At 41.6% G+C, this 16,868-nt stretch overlaps 1 protein-coding gene across 1 annotated transcript; it reads left to right on the top strand.

Moving 5' to 3' along the window:
- Positions 1 to 3,486: 3,486 nt before the first annotated feature.
- Positions 3,487 to 16,484, top strand: LOC121646299 (P2Y purinoceptor 14-like). Its single transcript, XM_041995212.1, has 4 exons — positions 3,487 to 3,673; positions 6,075 to 6,220; positions 6,292 to 6,551; positions 14,800 to 16,484. The coding sequence occupies exons 2-4, from the start codon at positions 6,086 to 6,088 to the stop codon at positions 15,494 to 15,496; spliced, it is 1,092 nt and encodes a 363-aa protein (XP_041851146.1). The 5' UTR covers positions 3,487 to 3,673; positions 6,075 to 6,085; the 3' UTR covers positions 15,497 to 16,484.
- The last annotated feature ends 384 nt before the right edge of the window (positions 16,485 to 16,868 follow it).

The following is a 16,868-nucleotide window of genomic DNA, read 5'->3' as shown; positions in this document are numbered from 1 at the left end:
AGCCTGGAATAAGTTAATTTATGAGAAATGAATCCACACAGATAAAGAGAACGTATTTGATTTCAGAATCAAAAAATCAGAAATATATAAGTAAACTATAAATGATCAGATTAGGGAACAGGAACCAGAGGCAGAGGAGGATAGACCCTTTCCGCGACCCCCGTGGAGACAGGAACCAGATGAGGAAGTCCTTTTCCAGGATCCCCTCAGGAACAGGGACCAGAGGAGGAGTGTCTTGACCCTGAAGCCCCAGGCCCCCTTGGAGACAGAAACCACAGGAGGTGGCGTGGACCAGGGCGCTGATGTCAGATGCTGAAGCACCGGACATGGTGCTGTCGTTGGATGCTGAAACACTGGAGAAGACCTGGGCACCGGTGGTGGATGCTGCAGAGCTGGAGGCGACACTGAGGATGTGAGACGTGGAGCTGGAGGCGACGGTACAAAGCGCGGTCTTCTCAAGCGTGCCTCTTTCTAGTCACAGAATGCTCCTCTAACGCATATAGACTGCTGGGTCCATGTCGAGTCACATCCTTCTGTCACGGTGGTGGTGGAGGTGAGAACCCAACTGTAGGACTTACAGGCCGACGGAACGTAGGAATCACACGACAGGAAAAACCACAAAGAGGGAATAAACTGCAAGAATCTGACAAAGGAAACTGAAAACCAAGGGGTATATATATATATATATATATATATATATATATATATATATATATATATATAGGCAAGTACTAACTAGGAACAGGTGAAGTGAATGAGCAAATCAGACCAGGTGAACTAATGAACAGGAAACATAAAGAACACAGAACACACAAGCGAAGGAACTACAAAAATAAAAACAGGACACAGAACTAAACGCGACAAAAACAAAAACATGATAACCTCTGGGTGGCAGTGTGGTGATGTGTTACTGTAACTTTCTGTTTTGTTTGGGATTTTTATCATTAAACAAATTAAAGACTATTCTTATTGAAATACGTAATTCACAGATTGATAGCTTTATCTATTTATTCATGTAAAACAGTTCAGGATATTTAACTTCAAGGTAAAATTTACAGAAAATATAAAACAATGCTACACTGACATTATACAGTGGTTTGATAAGTGTTTGCCACCTTTCAGATTTCTTACTTATATGTTTGTCACAATTAAATGTTTCTTTTCATCAAATATATTTAAATAGTATTATCCCAAAAGTGGAGTAACGACTCATCCAAGAGGTCAATAAAGACCTAATAGCAACACCCATAGACCTGCAGGCCTCCCTGCATCAGTTAAGGTTCACGCTGCATGGCAGAGGTCCAAGACGAAAACCACTGCTGAGCAAGAAGAACTTTTAGGCTTGTCTCAATTTTGCCAGAAAACTTGTTTATAATCCCTACGACTTTTGGGGAAATACTCTGTGGACGGACGAGACAAAAGTTGAACTTTTTGGAAAGTGTGTCCCAGTAAATCTGGTGTAAGTGTAGCATCACAGCAGCAGTAAAATATGGTGGCGGTAGTGTGATGGTCTGGGGCTGTTTTGCTTTTTCAGAACCTGGAAGACTTGCTGTGATAAATGCAACCACAAGTTCTGCTTCTACCAAACAACCAAACAATCCTGAAGGAGGACGTCCAGCCACCTGCTCGTGATCTCAAGCCGAAACACACTTGGGTTCTGCAGGAGGACAATGATCCACCTGTGAATGGCTGAAGGACAAACAAAGTGCTATCCTACAGTCATTTTTCTCCAAAGCGACTTACATCTTAAGAGGGTGAAGGGTGCTGCCAAAGGACCCATTTGGAAGATGTTAATATTGGTCTTCTGTGGGATCTGAATTCAGGTCTTCTGCTTGGGAAACAGACGTTCTGCCAGCTGAGCCATCCAACCTCTCTGAATTACAACAATTCAGCAAAGATGAGAAGGCCGACACTCCTCCGCTGTAAAAGATTCACTGCAAGCTATTGCATCTAAGTGTGACAAAAATCAGGAAATCAGGAACTTTTTCACACCACTGTTTAATAAATGGAAGACGCTGAAGCAGAATCATGTGACGGTAATTCCTTCAGCTCAAAATATTTATAGACCTAGGGGTGGGACTCCATTTAAAGAACGAATCAAATGAATTTGAGCCTCTGGAACTAATTATTCTGGATTTATCACATTTATCCCAAAATACAACACTTTTTAATTTAAATGGATTTTAGTGGACAACAGAATAAAATAGACAGAGACATTAATATTGTAACTCAGCCCTAGTAACGTTTGGAAAAATGTATTTAATTGCATTTCAATTGCAAATAGTTGAAAAAAAAAATAGAAAATATCCCTGGCCCAAAATGAACGGACCTTAAGTTAAAGTGCCATTTTCAGAATTCGCTGTGATTCAATGTGTGAATTTTTTGTAATTAATCGTAATTAAAGCGTTAAATAGAAACACATTCTACCAGCAGTGGTGGGAAACCACAACATAGATAAGTCGTCATGCGTTCGCTGTGGTCCTGGTCTGGTGATGAAGAGGAGTGATCAGTTTAAACTCTTATTGAATCAGAATATTCAGGGCTCTTTAATTCTGGGGTTATACACACACACACATAGGCAGTACTGAGGCGAACAGAGGGTGCAACCTGGAACTACAAGGTCTAACAAAGTGGTTTTTTGTGTATATTTTAGTAATTATTGGTGAGTTTTATTTGAAGCAAATTGTTAATTAAGTTCATTAAGCTCCATGTCTGATAAAATCTTGACTGATAAAGATTAGAAATGATCCAGTACTCACGCTTAATGATTAAAACCATTAAGTTGGATTTCTAATGTTTACAGTCGAACTGGATGTAGTTAGTAAAGTCACCACTAGAGGGCAGTGTGCAAACACGCTACTGTTTCTATTACTCAACTTTATGACTTGTGCCATTGCTTCTGTTCTATACCTGAGACAAAAATACTACACCTGTGTTCTCCACTTCCTCACAGCTACTGACACGGGCAGAATTCCCGCAGTGAAACTTCCTTGTGCAGGAATGTTGCTCTGAAAACTGGCTCGGTTAGTTTTCCTGCTGTCATGGAGGCACATCAGCCTGCTGCAACTTGTTTTCTTCTTTTTATCCACCTACATTCACTCAAAGCTCACTGTTAAAATAAATTACTGTCAAATCTTGACTCTAAATAAAAAAAATGTTAAAAAAAGACATTACTATTGTTTTTAAATGAAAGATTTGTGATAGGATGAACTGAGTTAAAATCTAGTGAATTTAAACCATTTAAACCATCTGTTAACCAATAGAAAGCATAAATTCAGGTTCACATTAACCCATGTTTGCACATTTCATATGTAATTCAAGTGAAATCCTCTTCAGGTGAGCAGACAGCTGCAGCCTGTTGTAGCTCTGGGTTTTTCTGCTCAGTTCTAGTGTTTCTAAGAACTTGTTTTTTTCACTGACCCACAACATAAATCTCACCAAGAGGCTTTTCCTGACTCACTTCCTTAAAGGTGTCCAAGGTGTGTATCAGATGTGTTTTTTGGCTTGCAAATGATCAGTGGTGCTGCACACAGGACAGCAGAACAGTTACAGCCGTTTCGAGGTTTTTCTGCAGCTCTTCCTCCTCCTCCTCCTCCCTACGCCCCCCGATGTGAACACTGTGCAGCAGGAAGTCACTTTAAATTAGCAGATCCACCCTGACAGCAACACACAGGTGAGTCCTGCAGGTATTTCACTTCTACACCTTCCATATATCATATTACTGTGTTTATAGAAAGAATGTTAAAAATCGGCATAACTGATCTCATCAGTCTGCGTATGTTCTGCTTTCCTGAAGTACAACAACAAAACACAGCTGTGTATGATTGTTCCAGTTCTGTTAAACATAGAAAGTATCTTCAGTTTCATGTAATCAAAGATTTTGGAAGGAAAAGGAACCTCCTGATGAAATGAAACATTTAACAGCTTTAAACCAAAGTTCAGGAGCTTCTGAAGATTTTCTGATGCAGTGGTTCAGACCTGACAGTCTTTAGCTGCTGAGGTGCAAACAGCTCCATCTGATAATAATTCAGCTTAAAAAAATGTTTCCACAAGAGAAGTTGCAGCTACAAGCAAAACTTTATCTCTTAAAAAGATTGTGACCTTTTAATGGCAGCCGGTCCTCTGTTCTTACACCAGTGTTTGGTGTTTTCTTCTATGCAGATGATGCAGGTGATGTTTTCCATGACTGACGCTATGAGTCACGGGATGTTTTTTAGTTATTTTTGCTGTGAAGAAAACTAGATAAATAAAGCAGATTACTGTCACCAAGTCTGCAAATGAACCCAAGCTAACCAGGTATTTGCACAATTGCATTAGTGTTGAATAAGGAAACAAGTTTTGAAACTGAAATACCAGATGAAAAACCCTTATTATGATAATCAATCAAACTTTATTTATGAAGCACTTTTCACACAAAACAAATTGCAAAACAAAGTGATTCATATTAAAAGAAAAAAAGCTAAAACGTGTGATGTTTTCAACATCTTGTGAAGTCTATCACACCAGGAATTCTGGAGGTAAAAGGGGGTCCGGCCCGGTACTAGAAGGTGGACCTGATAAAGTGGATGATGACTGTAAACGTACTATATTTACACATCTTTTTTTTGTTTGTTTGTAATCTGACACCTTTATTTGGCTCTTTAGGAAAACGTAAACCAATTTTTTAACAAAAAAAAAAAAAAAAAAGAAAAAAAAAAATTGCCATGCCGTGTCAAATTATTGTAGTGCTTTATTGTATTATTATAGTATCCACCAGGGGGCAGAAGACAAGTATCAGATTGTGTACAACAGGGTTTTGAATTAAGTTTTTACCACAAAGTGATGCAAAAGGTCTCAGAAACTGTTTGTATCACATATGATACATACGACATTAAAGTGTTAAAATGAAGTCAGCATGAGCAGGTGGCGGTAATGGACACACTTCCATCTCCTTGTTTAATATAATTTATTTATTATTTATTAGTTCATTTGACAGGGACTTTGTACATTAATATGACTGTAAATGGCTATTTTCTTATCTGCAATCCATGGATTTCATTTGTTTTCCTCAGATGAACCAAAACAAACAAAAAAATATCATATAAACTTTCAAATTAATTAAACTTAATAAAGAAAATTTTCAGTCAAAAACTATATTTTTTCTGTGAATAAACCATCATCTGTATCAGGTGTGATGACATAAATTTTTCTAGGTGTCCAAACGCCCACCATACCAAATAACAATTATGTACATATTTAGAGAAGAAAATGATAACAGTTGGAGCTTCAACCTTTTCCAGATCTACGGAGCGTTGCAGTGGGATCAGCCCACGTCTTTTCAGCTCAGAGGAAAATGGATTAAATATACTCGTAGTTTTTAATCAGTTTTTACTATGACTCTCTTGTCTGCGACGCTATTTTCTGCAGCCTGGTTTATGATCATCTCACTGGACACGAAGGCTTTAACGTTCTCCTGATCCATTGAGCTTCCACCGTTCACGAACTTCAGACTCGTTCAGGGGTGTTTGTGAGGAAGAACTTGACTGATTGTAAACCTGAGTCTAGGTAACTGGTGTAACTTTTTTTTTTTTTTTAAGCAGGAAAGCCATTTAGAACAGATTCGTAATTTTAATGTCAGTCTGGCAAAGCACAAAACCTGTTTTTAGGAAAGTGGATCAGAGCTAGAAGAGATGTAAAGTTGAATTAGAACATGAAGCGATGTCTGGATGTCTGTGGGTAACTTTGGTTACTAAACAGAACATTTGAATGGTTTGTGGCTTTAGCTTTGATGAACATCGTCATGGCAACAGCAGACATCTTCTGCAGCGTTTCTGTGCAGCTAGACCAACCTGACCACTCAGGCGGTTTCAGAGTGATGATGAAAGAGAAGAAAGCATTCACTGATGCCTGTGCAGAAATCAGAGCCAGAGATTTGGCTTAGAAATAGACCAGTTTGGACTGGTTTTGGTCAGATTTACTTTGGCCAGTGGCTCATGTGTTTAGTTTAGGCTGAGAAGAAATGAACAATTACTTCTCTCTGAGCGATCGCTGGTTCCTCTGTGTGAGCTGACGCTGTTCAAACTATTTTCTACCAGCATCCGGAAACATGAGTTCCCTCAGTGGACCAGGACCGACCTCGTCCTACAACCAGTCGTCAGTAACGTTGAATTCAACTTCATGTGAAATGGCCGACCAGTCAGCCCACATTTTCTTCATGGTCATCTACATGCTGACGTTTATTGTAAGTCTCAGATTTTACTCATCTTCCTGGTGGGTTGGCATGATAAAATAAATAAAATGTTTCCTCCTCAGGTGGGTTTGATCCTCAACGGCTTCACGTTGAGGGTTTACTTCTGTGGACGGCAGCGTCAGCTGTCCAGCTGCATCACCATCTACCTGAAGAATCTGGCCGCTGCCGACTTCCTCATCAGCCTCTGCCTCCCCATCCGAATCCTCAACTACGCCAGCAACGCCGTCCCCATCCGCCAGATCTACTGCAACTTTGGCGCTTCCGCCTTCTACCTCAACATGTACGCCAGCATCATGTTCATGGGCTACATTGCAGCTAACAGGTAGGACTAAAACATGGTCATGTCCAGGTCATTGATGCTGTTTGTTTGTGGAGCGGCTCACAGAGCTCGCTGGGATATGAGGGTTCATTTAACTTACAAATGTGATGGACATTTATTTGAAAATCCTGCTCTCTCATAATTTCCTCCTGTACGGAGGACGTACAGGAGGAGATGATGCAGAAAGATGTGGAAGCTGCCCACGCCATAGGCACTAATGCAGCCCCATCCCATCAGAGATGCAGCTTTTCACCTGTCCACTGATAACAAGCTGGATGCTCCCTCTCCTCTTTAGTCTGCAGGACACGCCGTCCATGCTTTCCACAAACTAGTTCACATCTTCATCCAGGTTTCCACTTTGCCTTTGCTTTGGTCCAGAGAAGACGGAAGAAGCTGGTTCTGGATCCTGTTCACATCTGGCTTCTTCTCTGCATGATGGAGCTTTAACCTGCATTTGTGGGTTTCAGGGTGAACTGTGTTCACAGACAGTGGTTTCTGGAAGTCTTCCTGAGTCCATGCAGTGGTTTCCAGTAGAGAATCATGTCTGCTTTTAATGCAGAAGATCACCAGCTTCCAGCATTGTCCCATGCACACAGAGATTCCTCCTGATTCTCTCAATCTTCTGATGATATTCTACACTGTAGATGGAGGATCTTCAAAGTCTGAGGAACATTTTTCTGAAATTGTTCCACAGTTTTAGATCCAGTTTGTCTCAGATTGGTGAAGCTCTGTCCATCTTTCCATCTGAGAGACTCTGCCTCTCTGAAATGCTCCTTTTATACCAGTCATGTTACTGACCTGTTACCAGGTAACCTGGTTAGTTGTCCAATGCTCCTCCAGGTGTTTCTGGTTTGTACCAGGTACTTTTCCAGCCTTTTGTTGCTCCTGTTCCAACTTTTTCCATCAGATTTACTATCAGCTCATATTTTCATCACATGGTGAAACGTCAGTTTCATCCTCTGACATGTTTTTATCTTCTACTGGGAATAAAATATGAGATTCTGTTTTAGTGCATATATTGTCCATATAGCAAAGCATTCAGGGATCTCCAACTCCGGTCCTCGTGAGCTACCGTCCTGCAGGTTTTAGATGTCTCCTACCACAACTCACCTCTGCACAAGTCTGTTAATGACCCAGTTATTTGAGTCAAATGTGTTCATCAGGGTAGAATCCAAAACCTGCAGGACAGTAGCTCACGAGGACTGGAGTTGGAGATCCCTGCTCTAAGAGCCTTGTTTCCTCATCTTTATCGTCTAAATGACACGCATTGGTTGCTCATAGAAACGCTGTTTACTCCCAATTTAAGTAACAAACGCCAACATTTTGAAAATGACCATATTTAAAGTTCTGCATTCTTTCTATTGGGGAACATTGAAATGTTCCTTTTTATTTGAATTAATAAGAAAGAAAAGTAAAAGTGAAGGTAAAATGTTTCCACAGTGTAAATAAAACCCTCCTCATGGTTTATTTCACACATACTAAATTTACGTATCAGAGCATTAGTTTATTTTCTTATTACTGAGAAATTCCCGACAGCCTGTGACTGAATTAAATCAGAATAAGAGGAGCACTAATAGGAGCCGTTCGGTCTGACGTGCTGCATCTTGTACCTGAAGATGCTCCAACACTCCAGATTCAGAGGATAAAATGGCGCGTGATCAGTGTGATTGATCTGCAGAGATAACGTCTGCAGCTGTTCGCTCTCACCGCAGTCACTTCCTGAATGTTTCTAATACCCAAGAAGACTCTGGCCTCTGTCTCAGCTTGTTGCTTTGTTGTTGTGATGTTTATAATGGCAGCTTTCTCTTGTGCAAACCGTCTCCTTCGTTAGAAAATTAAAATCTGGGATCGAGTCTTTCATCCCTGTTCAGGCTTCCAGGTTTATTTACTGTATGTGGAGTCCCCCAAGATAAAGCAGGAAGTGGTGGCATGTAAATGCTGTGGCCAGCCCTGGTTTATGTATGCACGGCTTTCACAGAGAACCAGGAAACACGTGCAGCAGTCTGCAGTCTCTCTTACACCAGGACCGGTAGTGTGTAGCTCTGTGGTGTAAATGTGATGGATATTTATCCTTTAGGTCAGTGTTTCCCAACCTGGGGACCAGGATCCCCCAAGGGGATCCCCCAAAGAGCACAGGGCGTCCCTGAGGCTTTGAACATTAGAGCCATCTTGATTAATGTCACAAATTGTCCCTATTTTAAGGAAAAAAAGTAAGGCTGTATGTTGTTCGTTCAACTTTGGCTTCATCAAATGACAGGACTCAACCAGCATACATTATATATGGTGAGAATCTCACTGTTGAAAGCCTAAAACCAGCATGGTTCCAGCACAGGGTGGAGCAGGGGGTTCATGACATTTTAGTGCTTGCATGAAGGGGGTCCCCGAGCAAAAAAGGTTGGGAACCACTGTTTAGCTGATATACAGACATTTTCCAGCATTCCTATCCGTCCAGGAGGTTTACAATCCAGCCACTAAATGTAGTTTTATGCAGAGACTCTATCTGGTAAATCCACAATGATCCATGATAACAGCATTATTTATCACATTTCATCATAAAAACATCACCATCACTACTATGTTGCTAAGAGACCTCTATTTAGACCTGGACATGATGATGAAGCCACTTCCTGTCAGACTTTCCACCAATCAGAGAGCTTAGATTAAGAGATTAGAATCCTGCTCATCCACACATGTTTCCAGACAAATATAGCAGCAAAATAAAGCAGGAAGTGGTGGCATGTAAACGCTGTGGCCAGCCCTTGTTTCTGTATGCACGGCTTTCACAGAGAACCAGGAAACACATGCAGCATTTTACTAAAACATGCTGAACATTTACATCACCATCGAGCATTGAGACTGACACCAATCTTCAGTTTTTAGTTACTGTTTTCCTCCCGGTGTCGACCCGTAATCAGTCATTTTCATTGTAATTTTATGGACTATTAACCCTTAAACCTCCAGCAGGTCTCCCTGAGGTCTCTCTTATCCACCACCAGGACCGGTAGTGTGTAGCTCTGTGGGGTAAACTGTGATGGATATTTATCCTTTAGGTCAGTGTTTCCCAACCTGGGGACCAGGATCCCCCAAGGGGATCCCCAAAGAGCACAGGGCGTCCCTGAGGCTTTGAACATTAGAGCCATCTTGATTAATGTCCACAAATTGTCCCTATTTTAAGGAAAAAAAGTAAGACTGTATGTTGTTCGTTCAACTTTGGCTTCATCAAATGACAGGACTCAACCAGCATACATTATATATGGTGAGAATCTCACTGTTGAAAGCCTAAAACCAGCATGGTTCCAGCACAGGGTGGAGCAGGGGGTTCATGACATTTTAGTGCTTTCTGTTTAGATGATTTACAGAAGTTTTCCAGCATTTCTATCCGTCCAGGAGGTTTACAATCCAGCCACTAAATGTAGTTTTATTCAGAGACTCTATCTGGTAAATCCACAATGATCCATGATAACAGCATTATTTATCACATTTCACCATAAAAACATCACCATCACTACTATGTTGCTAAGAGACCTCTATTTAGACCTGGACATGATGATGAAGCCACTTCCTGTCAGACTTTCCACCAATCAGAGAGCTTAGATTGACGGTAACGTCCAATCAGGAGCAGCCAAAGATCAACCAGTGAGCAGAAAGTTCTATGTGTGTGTGAAAAGAAGAAAAATAATGCTCCTCTATGGCTGGAATAAAGCCAAGAAGACGTTTCTGATGCACGGTGGTGCCACAAAGCAGCTGAGCTGGAGTTGGTTTAGTGAGGATAGCAGGTAAATAGTAGCAGGAATAACTGGAAATGAGGAAAAAGTGGAAACATGGAAATAGTTTCTGTTGTGTGTTTGTTTCAATAACAATATTTTTTCTCCTGAAAGCCAAGACTTGAGAGAACGATGAGATGAGAAAAGGTTTGGTCACTGCTGATCTGTGTGTTATTTCTACAAAGTTCTGTTAGTAATAAATTCTGCTTTCTTCTTCTGGTCGACCTTTATGCTGCTACATCTATTCATACATTCATTTTACATCATTTTACCTCCCAATCTGACAGCTGCTACACACTGGTTTATACTGGGATTAAAAGCTGCTACAGACTGGTTTATACTGGGATAAAAAGCTGCTACAGACTGGTTTATACTGGGATTAAAAACTGCTACAGACTGGTTTATACTGGGATTAAAAGCTGCTACAGACTGGTTTATACTGAGATTAAAAGATGCTACAGACTGGTTTATACTGGGATGAAAAGCTGCTACACACTGGTTTATACTGGGATTGAAAGTTTCTACAGACTGGTTTATACTGGGATTAAAAGCTACTACAGACTGGTTTATACTGGGATTAAAAGCTGCTACAGACTGGTTTATACTGGGATTAAAAGCTGCTACAGACTGGTTTATACTGGGATTAAAACCCACTACAGACTGGTTTATACTGGGATTAAAAGCTGCTACAGACTGGTTTATACTGGGATTAAAAGCTGCTACAGACTGGTTTATACTGGGATTAAAACCCACTACAGACTGGTTTATACTGGGATTAAAACCCACTACAGACTGGTTTATACTGGGATTGAAAGTTTCTACAGACTGGTTTATACTGGGATTAAAAGCTACTACAGACTGGTTTATACTGGGATTAAAAGCTACTACAGACTGGTTTATACTGGGATTAAAAGCTGCTACAGACTGGTTTATACTGGGATTAAAAGCTACTACAGACTGGTTTATACTGGGATTAAAAGCTGTTACAGACTGGTTTATACTGGGATTAAAAGCTGCTACAGACTGGTTTATACTGGGATTAAAAGCTGCTACAGACTGGTTTATACTGGGATTAAAACCCACTACAGACTGGTTTATACTGGGATTAAAAGCTGTTACAGACTGGTTTATACTGCGATTAAAAGCTGCTACATACTGGTTTATACTGGGTGTTTTAATCAGTCTTTAAATGCATTGTAATGCAGAAAATGAAAGCCATCTGTTACATGCGGTTTCCTTTGGTGTGACATCCTCATGACTCTGACCTGATTAGACTTCCTTTCAACAGTGTGAACGACTGAAAACTTTGAAGTTAAATCAGTGAGGTGTTGGTTGTTTCCGAAGGTGCAGTCTGGTGTCAGACTTCTACTTTCACATGTAGTTCATGCTGCAAAAACACAGCTTTGTGGTTTCATTAGTCCTGGTTCTGCAGTAAAGACATGACAAGAGCTTGATTCTGAAGAGATAAATGCAGAAACGTGACGTCCCAGAAGCATCAAAACCCCGGAGCTGTCTCACTCCTGCTACCATGCCCATGCTTCATCCCAGTCTTCAAAATCATCAAATTCAGCAAACAGGTTAAAGGAAACTATAAAATCCCTCATGTATCATCATGTATCACTGTCTTGCCGTTGTGATAAATAAACTGTGAAATAACGTATGTTAATGTATGTTCTGAGTTTCTGTTGCCACGGTTACCATCTAGCATTTAGCCAGCACAATAATTTACAACAGTAAGGCTATTTGACCAGAATTTTTTATAGGTGTCCTATAAAACTTTAATGGACACCCTCCAGCCAATCAGAATGGAGTATTCACCCAGACCATCGTATAATAGCACAGACTGCCTTTTCTCACGTACTGTAGAGCAACTGCAAATATCTGTGATACGATTAGAAATCCTGTTTCTCCCGTCGTCTGTATTCAAGTGGCCTTGTGTTTTTATGTGATAATGTTTTTATTTATTTTAAAATATGGTTTTATTTTATTTTGAGGTGTTTTTATTTGTGAACTCTTTCTATATTCTTCTTGAGGGACCTATATTTATGTGTATGTCATAGGCTTACATATATATTTTTAGAACCATGCAGCACTGTGGACATAAATGTTCTACAGAAATAAACCTGAACTGAAGTCACTGCCTCTGTCACAAGCTCTCGTCTGCTGTTTGCATGGCTGCTATGTTTTTATTACTATATCTGCTTTCATAAATGTTGGTCCACATAAGACAAGTGCACACGTACGCATTCCTGGTGCCGCCTAAAGACCTAACTTTGAAGATGTGGTATGACATGACAAAAATCCAGTGCTGCTTTTTTTTACTTTTCTTTATTACAAAATGTGACCCTCTGAAGGTCTGAATGCAGGAGTGCTGTTCATCTCAAGCTTGTGAGCTGACACGGGTGCTTATAGTAGCCTAAATGAAGTTTACCTTCATCTACCCATTTTTGACTTTTGCTGCTGACAAACACAGAAACTCCTGGTTAAAACAACAAAAATAAATAAAATAGATGGAAAGATAGATGGGAAATGACAAAGCAGGCGTACTGGGTGTGGTGTGGGGATTGTGAAATCGGTAGAAAAAGAAAAAAAGCTTGCCATGTGAGAAACGTGAACCATGTGATACTTTGAATGCACATTTCATAGACTAGAAATCACACGACAGTCATGATACAAACCATTTCACACGAAGTGATTATCTACAAATGTTATGATGCAGTGATGCTGGAAAAGGTTTGCTTACAATCCTTCAGGAAAGCAATGACGTGAATAAATATTGTGACTAGTTCTGAACCTCTACCTCTCCCTCATTACAACACACTGACTCATTCAGGTAAAGGCAAAGCAACATTAGTTCCCTTTCAGTTTGGTGTGAGAAATTGCCTCATTTACAGAACAAAGGTTGTCTGTTCACACCTGAGTTGGGATATTAGCTCAGAACTAATCCAGCCACTTGGCTGCCTTTTGGGCATGGAAGGTAGAAAAGCCAAATTGCTGGGCGGTGGGACCTCTACTGTTAATGATTCATGCTATCGTCTCTCTGAAGACCACACCCACTGCCACTCCTGATCCGATGAGTCTCCATTTCAGCTCCACATTCAGATGCTCGGCTCAGAATCTGCTGGAAACATCATGAAAACATGGATCCATCCTGCCTTGGATCAACGCTTCAGGCTGCTGCTGGTGTAATGGTGGGGGGAGATTTTCTTGGTCCACTTTGGGCCCCTTAGTACCAACGTGGCCTGGTTTAACCAGCACAGCCTACCTGAGTATTGTTGCTGACCATGTCCATCCCTTTATGACCACAGTGGAGCATCTTCTGATGCTACTTCCAGCAGGATAATGCACCATGTCACAAAGCTCAGATCATCTCCACCTGCTTTCTAGAACATGACGATGAGTTCACTGGACTCCAACGGCCTCCACAGCCACCAGATCTCAGTCCAGTAGAGCAGCTTTGGGATGTGGTGGAACGGGAGATTCTCATCATGGATGCAGCCGACAAACCTGCAGCAACTGTGTGATGCTGTCATGTCAACATGGAGAAAACCTCTGAGGAAGGTTTCCACCACCTGCTTCATCTATCACACCAGGATTAAAAAGGTCCGACCCGGTTCTAGAAGGTGGTCCTGATGAAGAGGACGACCCGGTACTAGAAGGTGGTCCTGATGAAGAGGACGACCCGGTACTAGAAGGTGGTCCTGATGAAGAGGATGACCCGGTACTAGAAGGTGGTCCTGATGAAGAGGACGACCCGGTACTAGAAGGTGGTCCTGATGAAGAGGACGACCCGGTACTAGAAGGTGGTCCTGATGAAGAGGACGACCCGGTACTAGAAGGTGGACCTGATGAAGAGGACGACCCGGTACTAGAAGGTGGTCCTGATGAAGAGGACGACCTGGTACTAGAAGGTGGTCCTGATGAAGAGGACGACCTGGTACTAGATACTAGAAGGTGGTCCTGATGAAGAGGACGACCTGGTACTAAGTGGAGGGGGAGTTTTTTTCAGACAGGAAGGAGGATCAGATCTGGGTTCGCAGTGAAGCTGATGGATGTTAGTTGTTATGCTGCCCTCTGCTGGAATCAGCTCAGCATGAAGCCTGAGTGGGTTATTTTTCTACTGAATTTCTACTGTAATTCGTCATCTGTTTTACACTTTTTATTAAACATTCCTCGTTTTTATTTATTGTTTATTGTATTTTCTGGTCGTTTTTGAATGTTTTTATAGGTTATTTCTCCTTTCTTGGGCTGTCTTGTCTCTTGGTGCAGTCATTGTTGTAAAACTTCTCATGTACAATAAAGTTTTATTGATCTTTCTTTTCTTAGCTATAAGAATCTGTGTGTCAGTCATGTCACATGAGTCCCTGCAGAGTTAGAAGACCAAGCACACACACAGAGAAAAGTTCGTTTAACAGAACTCAATTGAAATAATAAGGTTTGGATCAGATTTATCAGGTCTGGAGTTGACCCCTCTCTCCTCTCTGCAGGTACCTGAAGATCGTCCATCCTGTAGAAACTCACTTCCTGCAGACGGTCCGAGCTGCTCACATCATCTCCGTGGCAACCTGGGGTCTCCTCCTGGCCATGACGGGTACCTACGTCCTCATATCCGTCCTCACCCAGGAGCCTATGGATTCTGTCCCCGTCAGGGTATCCTGCGACGTTCTGCACAGCAAGCAGCTGAGCGTCTTCTATAAGATTATCCACAGCTGCAGCGCCGCCATCTTCCTCTGCGTCCTCGTCTCCCTGATCTTCTTCTACTACAGCACCTCCCGCAGGCTGTCCCTGGCGCAGCAGAGGCAGCCCACGTCCTCCCACTCCAAGAAGCTGGCTAAGTCCCGCAGGAACATGCTGGTGCTGGTCAGCGTCTTCTGCGTTTGCTTCGTCCCCTACCACCTGGTCCGGGTCCCCTACGCCTTTCATAAGGACAAGGACTGCCTGTTTAACCGCTGTCTCTTCTACCTGAAGGAGATAACCATCATGGTGTCGGTGTTAAATGTCTGCCTGGACCCCCTCATCTACTTTATTTTCTGTAAGGCTTTCCAGGCCCAGCTGGGTCTGAGGAGGACGTTCAGCACCACCCAGACCCAAACTCAGGTGGAGAGGAGGAGCAGCGGTGGGCGGATGAGCTCCGTCAGGAGGACGACGCTCACCCCGGCAACCAAACACATCAGCGTTCTGTAGCCGAGGACAGAACAAGGTCACCATGATGGTCTGGAACAGACTGGTTCGTGGTTTTCTTGCACTTTGGCAACATCGTGTGGTCACTTATCTGCACAGAGATGATGCAGGAGTGATGAAGGAAAATCATCATCAATGCTTAAAAAACATTCCAGTCATTTGTTTAAAAGAGGAAATAACTGAAAAGGACATAAATGTGATCTGGGAACACTGAATCATTTCAGAAGATGCTGACAGACTGAAACGTCTCAGCTGCAGCTTCTCAGCACTGCGTCTATTCTGGGCATTAAAATCAGGTGTCACACACTCACCTTTAAGCCCAACTTAATAATCTCGTCATCTTGATAAAACAAGCTTTGTTATGGTGATTAGAATGTATATTAGTCGAGCGTGGCTGCCATCGGCTTCTGTTCTAACAACGTTTCCACAAGGTTTGGTCCTGGGCCTCCTTCTGTTCTCTGTTTACTTACGACATCTTCACAGTTTATTCACATCATTTTAATGCTGATGACACTCAGTTGTACTTGCAGATAAATCCCAGCGATCCCAGCAGCCTCATGACGTTTACAGCCTTCTTTCTAACAATCCTGGATAGACCAAGCCCCGCCCCCCGTCCCTGAGCTGGATTATACCAGCTTCTGTCTGATGTCTGGGTCCGGACTACAGCCTGTCCTGGACAAATAAAGCTGGAAACAAACAGGAAAGTTCTGGAAAGATGAATGTGTTTCCAAAAGAGGACGTTTGAGTCATCCTTTTTATTTCTGATATTCAGAATCATTAGCTTCCCTCTGTTCTCACACAACCTTTTAACACGGTATTTAAGATGAGCTTATTGTTTTGTGTTGCACTTAAACAAATAAACTTTAAATATATAGTCTGGTTTTATTTGTGTAAAACACGTTGTGTTGACTCATAATAAAGTAAATAATAAATAATAAATGTTAACTTGACACAAATGAGTGGAATAAATGTTCATTTGGCTTCAAACTCTGCAGGAATTCTGGGAAGAAAAATCATTTCAGTTGTTCCCATATCGGCTTCACTGATGTTTGTACTCACCTGTATGCTTGATAAATACAGATTCTTTTATTTAAACTAGGGGTGGGACTCAGCTAAATGTACTATCAGGTACTATCAGGTACTATCAGGTACTATCAGGTACTATCAGGTACTAACAGGTACTATCGGGTACTATCAGGTACTAACAAGTACTATCGGGTACTATCAGGTACTATCAGGTACAAACCACCATTCAGAGGGGGGACATGTGAAGCTGTGGTGATGCTACAGATGTGAGTTTTTATTCTGAAGACTGCTGCATCTTGTTTTGTTACAACATTAAATGTGGTTATGAAATATCTGCAGTAAATATCTG

This window comes from Melanotaenia boesemani, chromosome 9, assembly GCF_017639745.1.
Source record: "Melanotaenia boesemani isolate fMelBoe1 chromosome 9, fMelBoe1.pri, whole genome shotgun sequence".
Taxonomy (NCBI): domain Eukaryota; kingdom Metazoa; phylum Chordata; class Actinopteri; order Atheriniformes; family Melanotaeniidae; genus Melanotaenia; species Melanotaenia boesemani.
Note: the sequence above shows the minus strand (reverse complement) of the source record. Positions and strands in the feature narration are given on the sequence as shown.

What these genes read in the sequence shown, in the direction of transcription:
- LOC121646299 (XM_041995212.1), top strand. Translation starts at nt 6,086, where the DNA reads ATGAGTTCCCTCAGTGGACCAGGACCGACCTCGTCCTACAACCAGTCG. An exon ending in TCTACATGCTGACGTTTATT is followed by an intron (nt 6,221 to 6,291) that starts GTAAGTCTCAGA and finishes TTTCCTCCTCAG; the next exon opens with GTGGGTTTGATCCTCAACGG. An exon ending in GGCTACATTGCAGCTAACAG is followed by an intron (nt 6,552 to 14,799) that starts GTAGGACTAAAA and finishes TCCTCTCTGCAG; the next exon opens with GTACCTGAAGATCGTCCATC.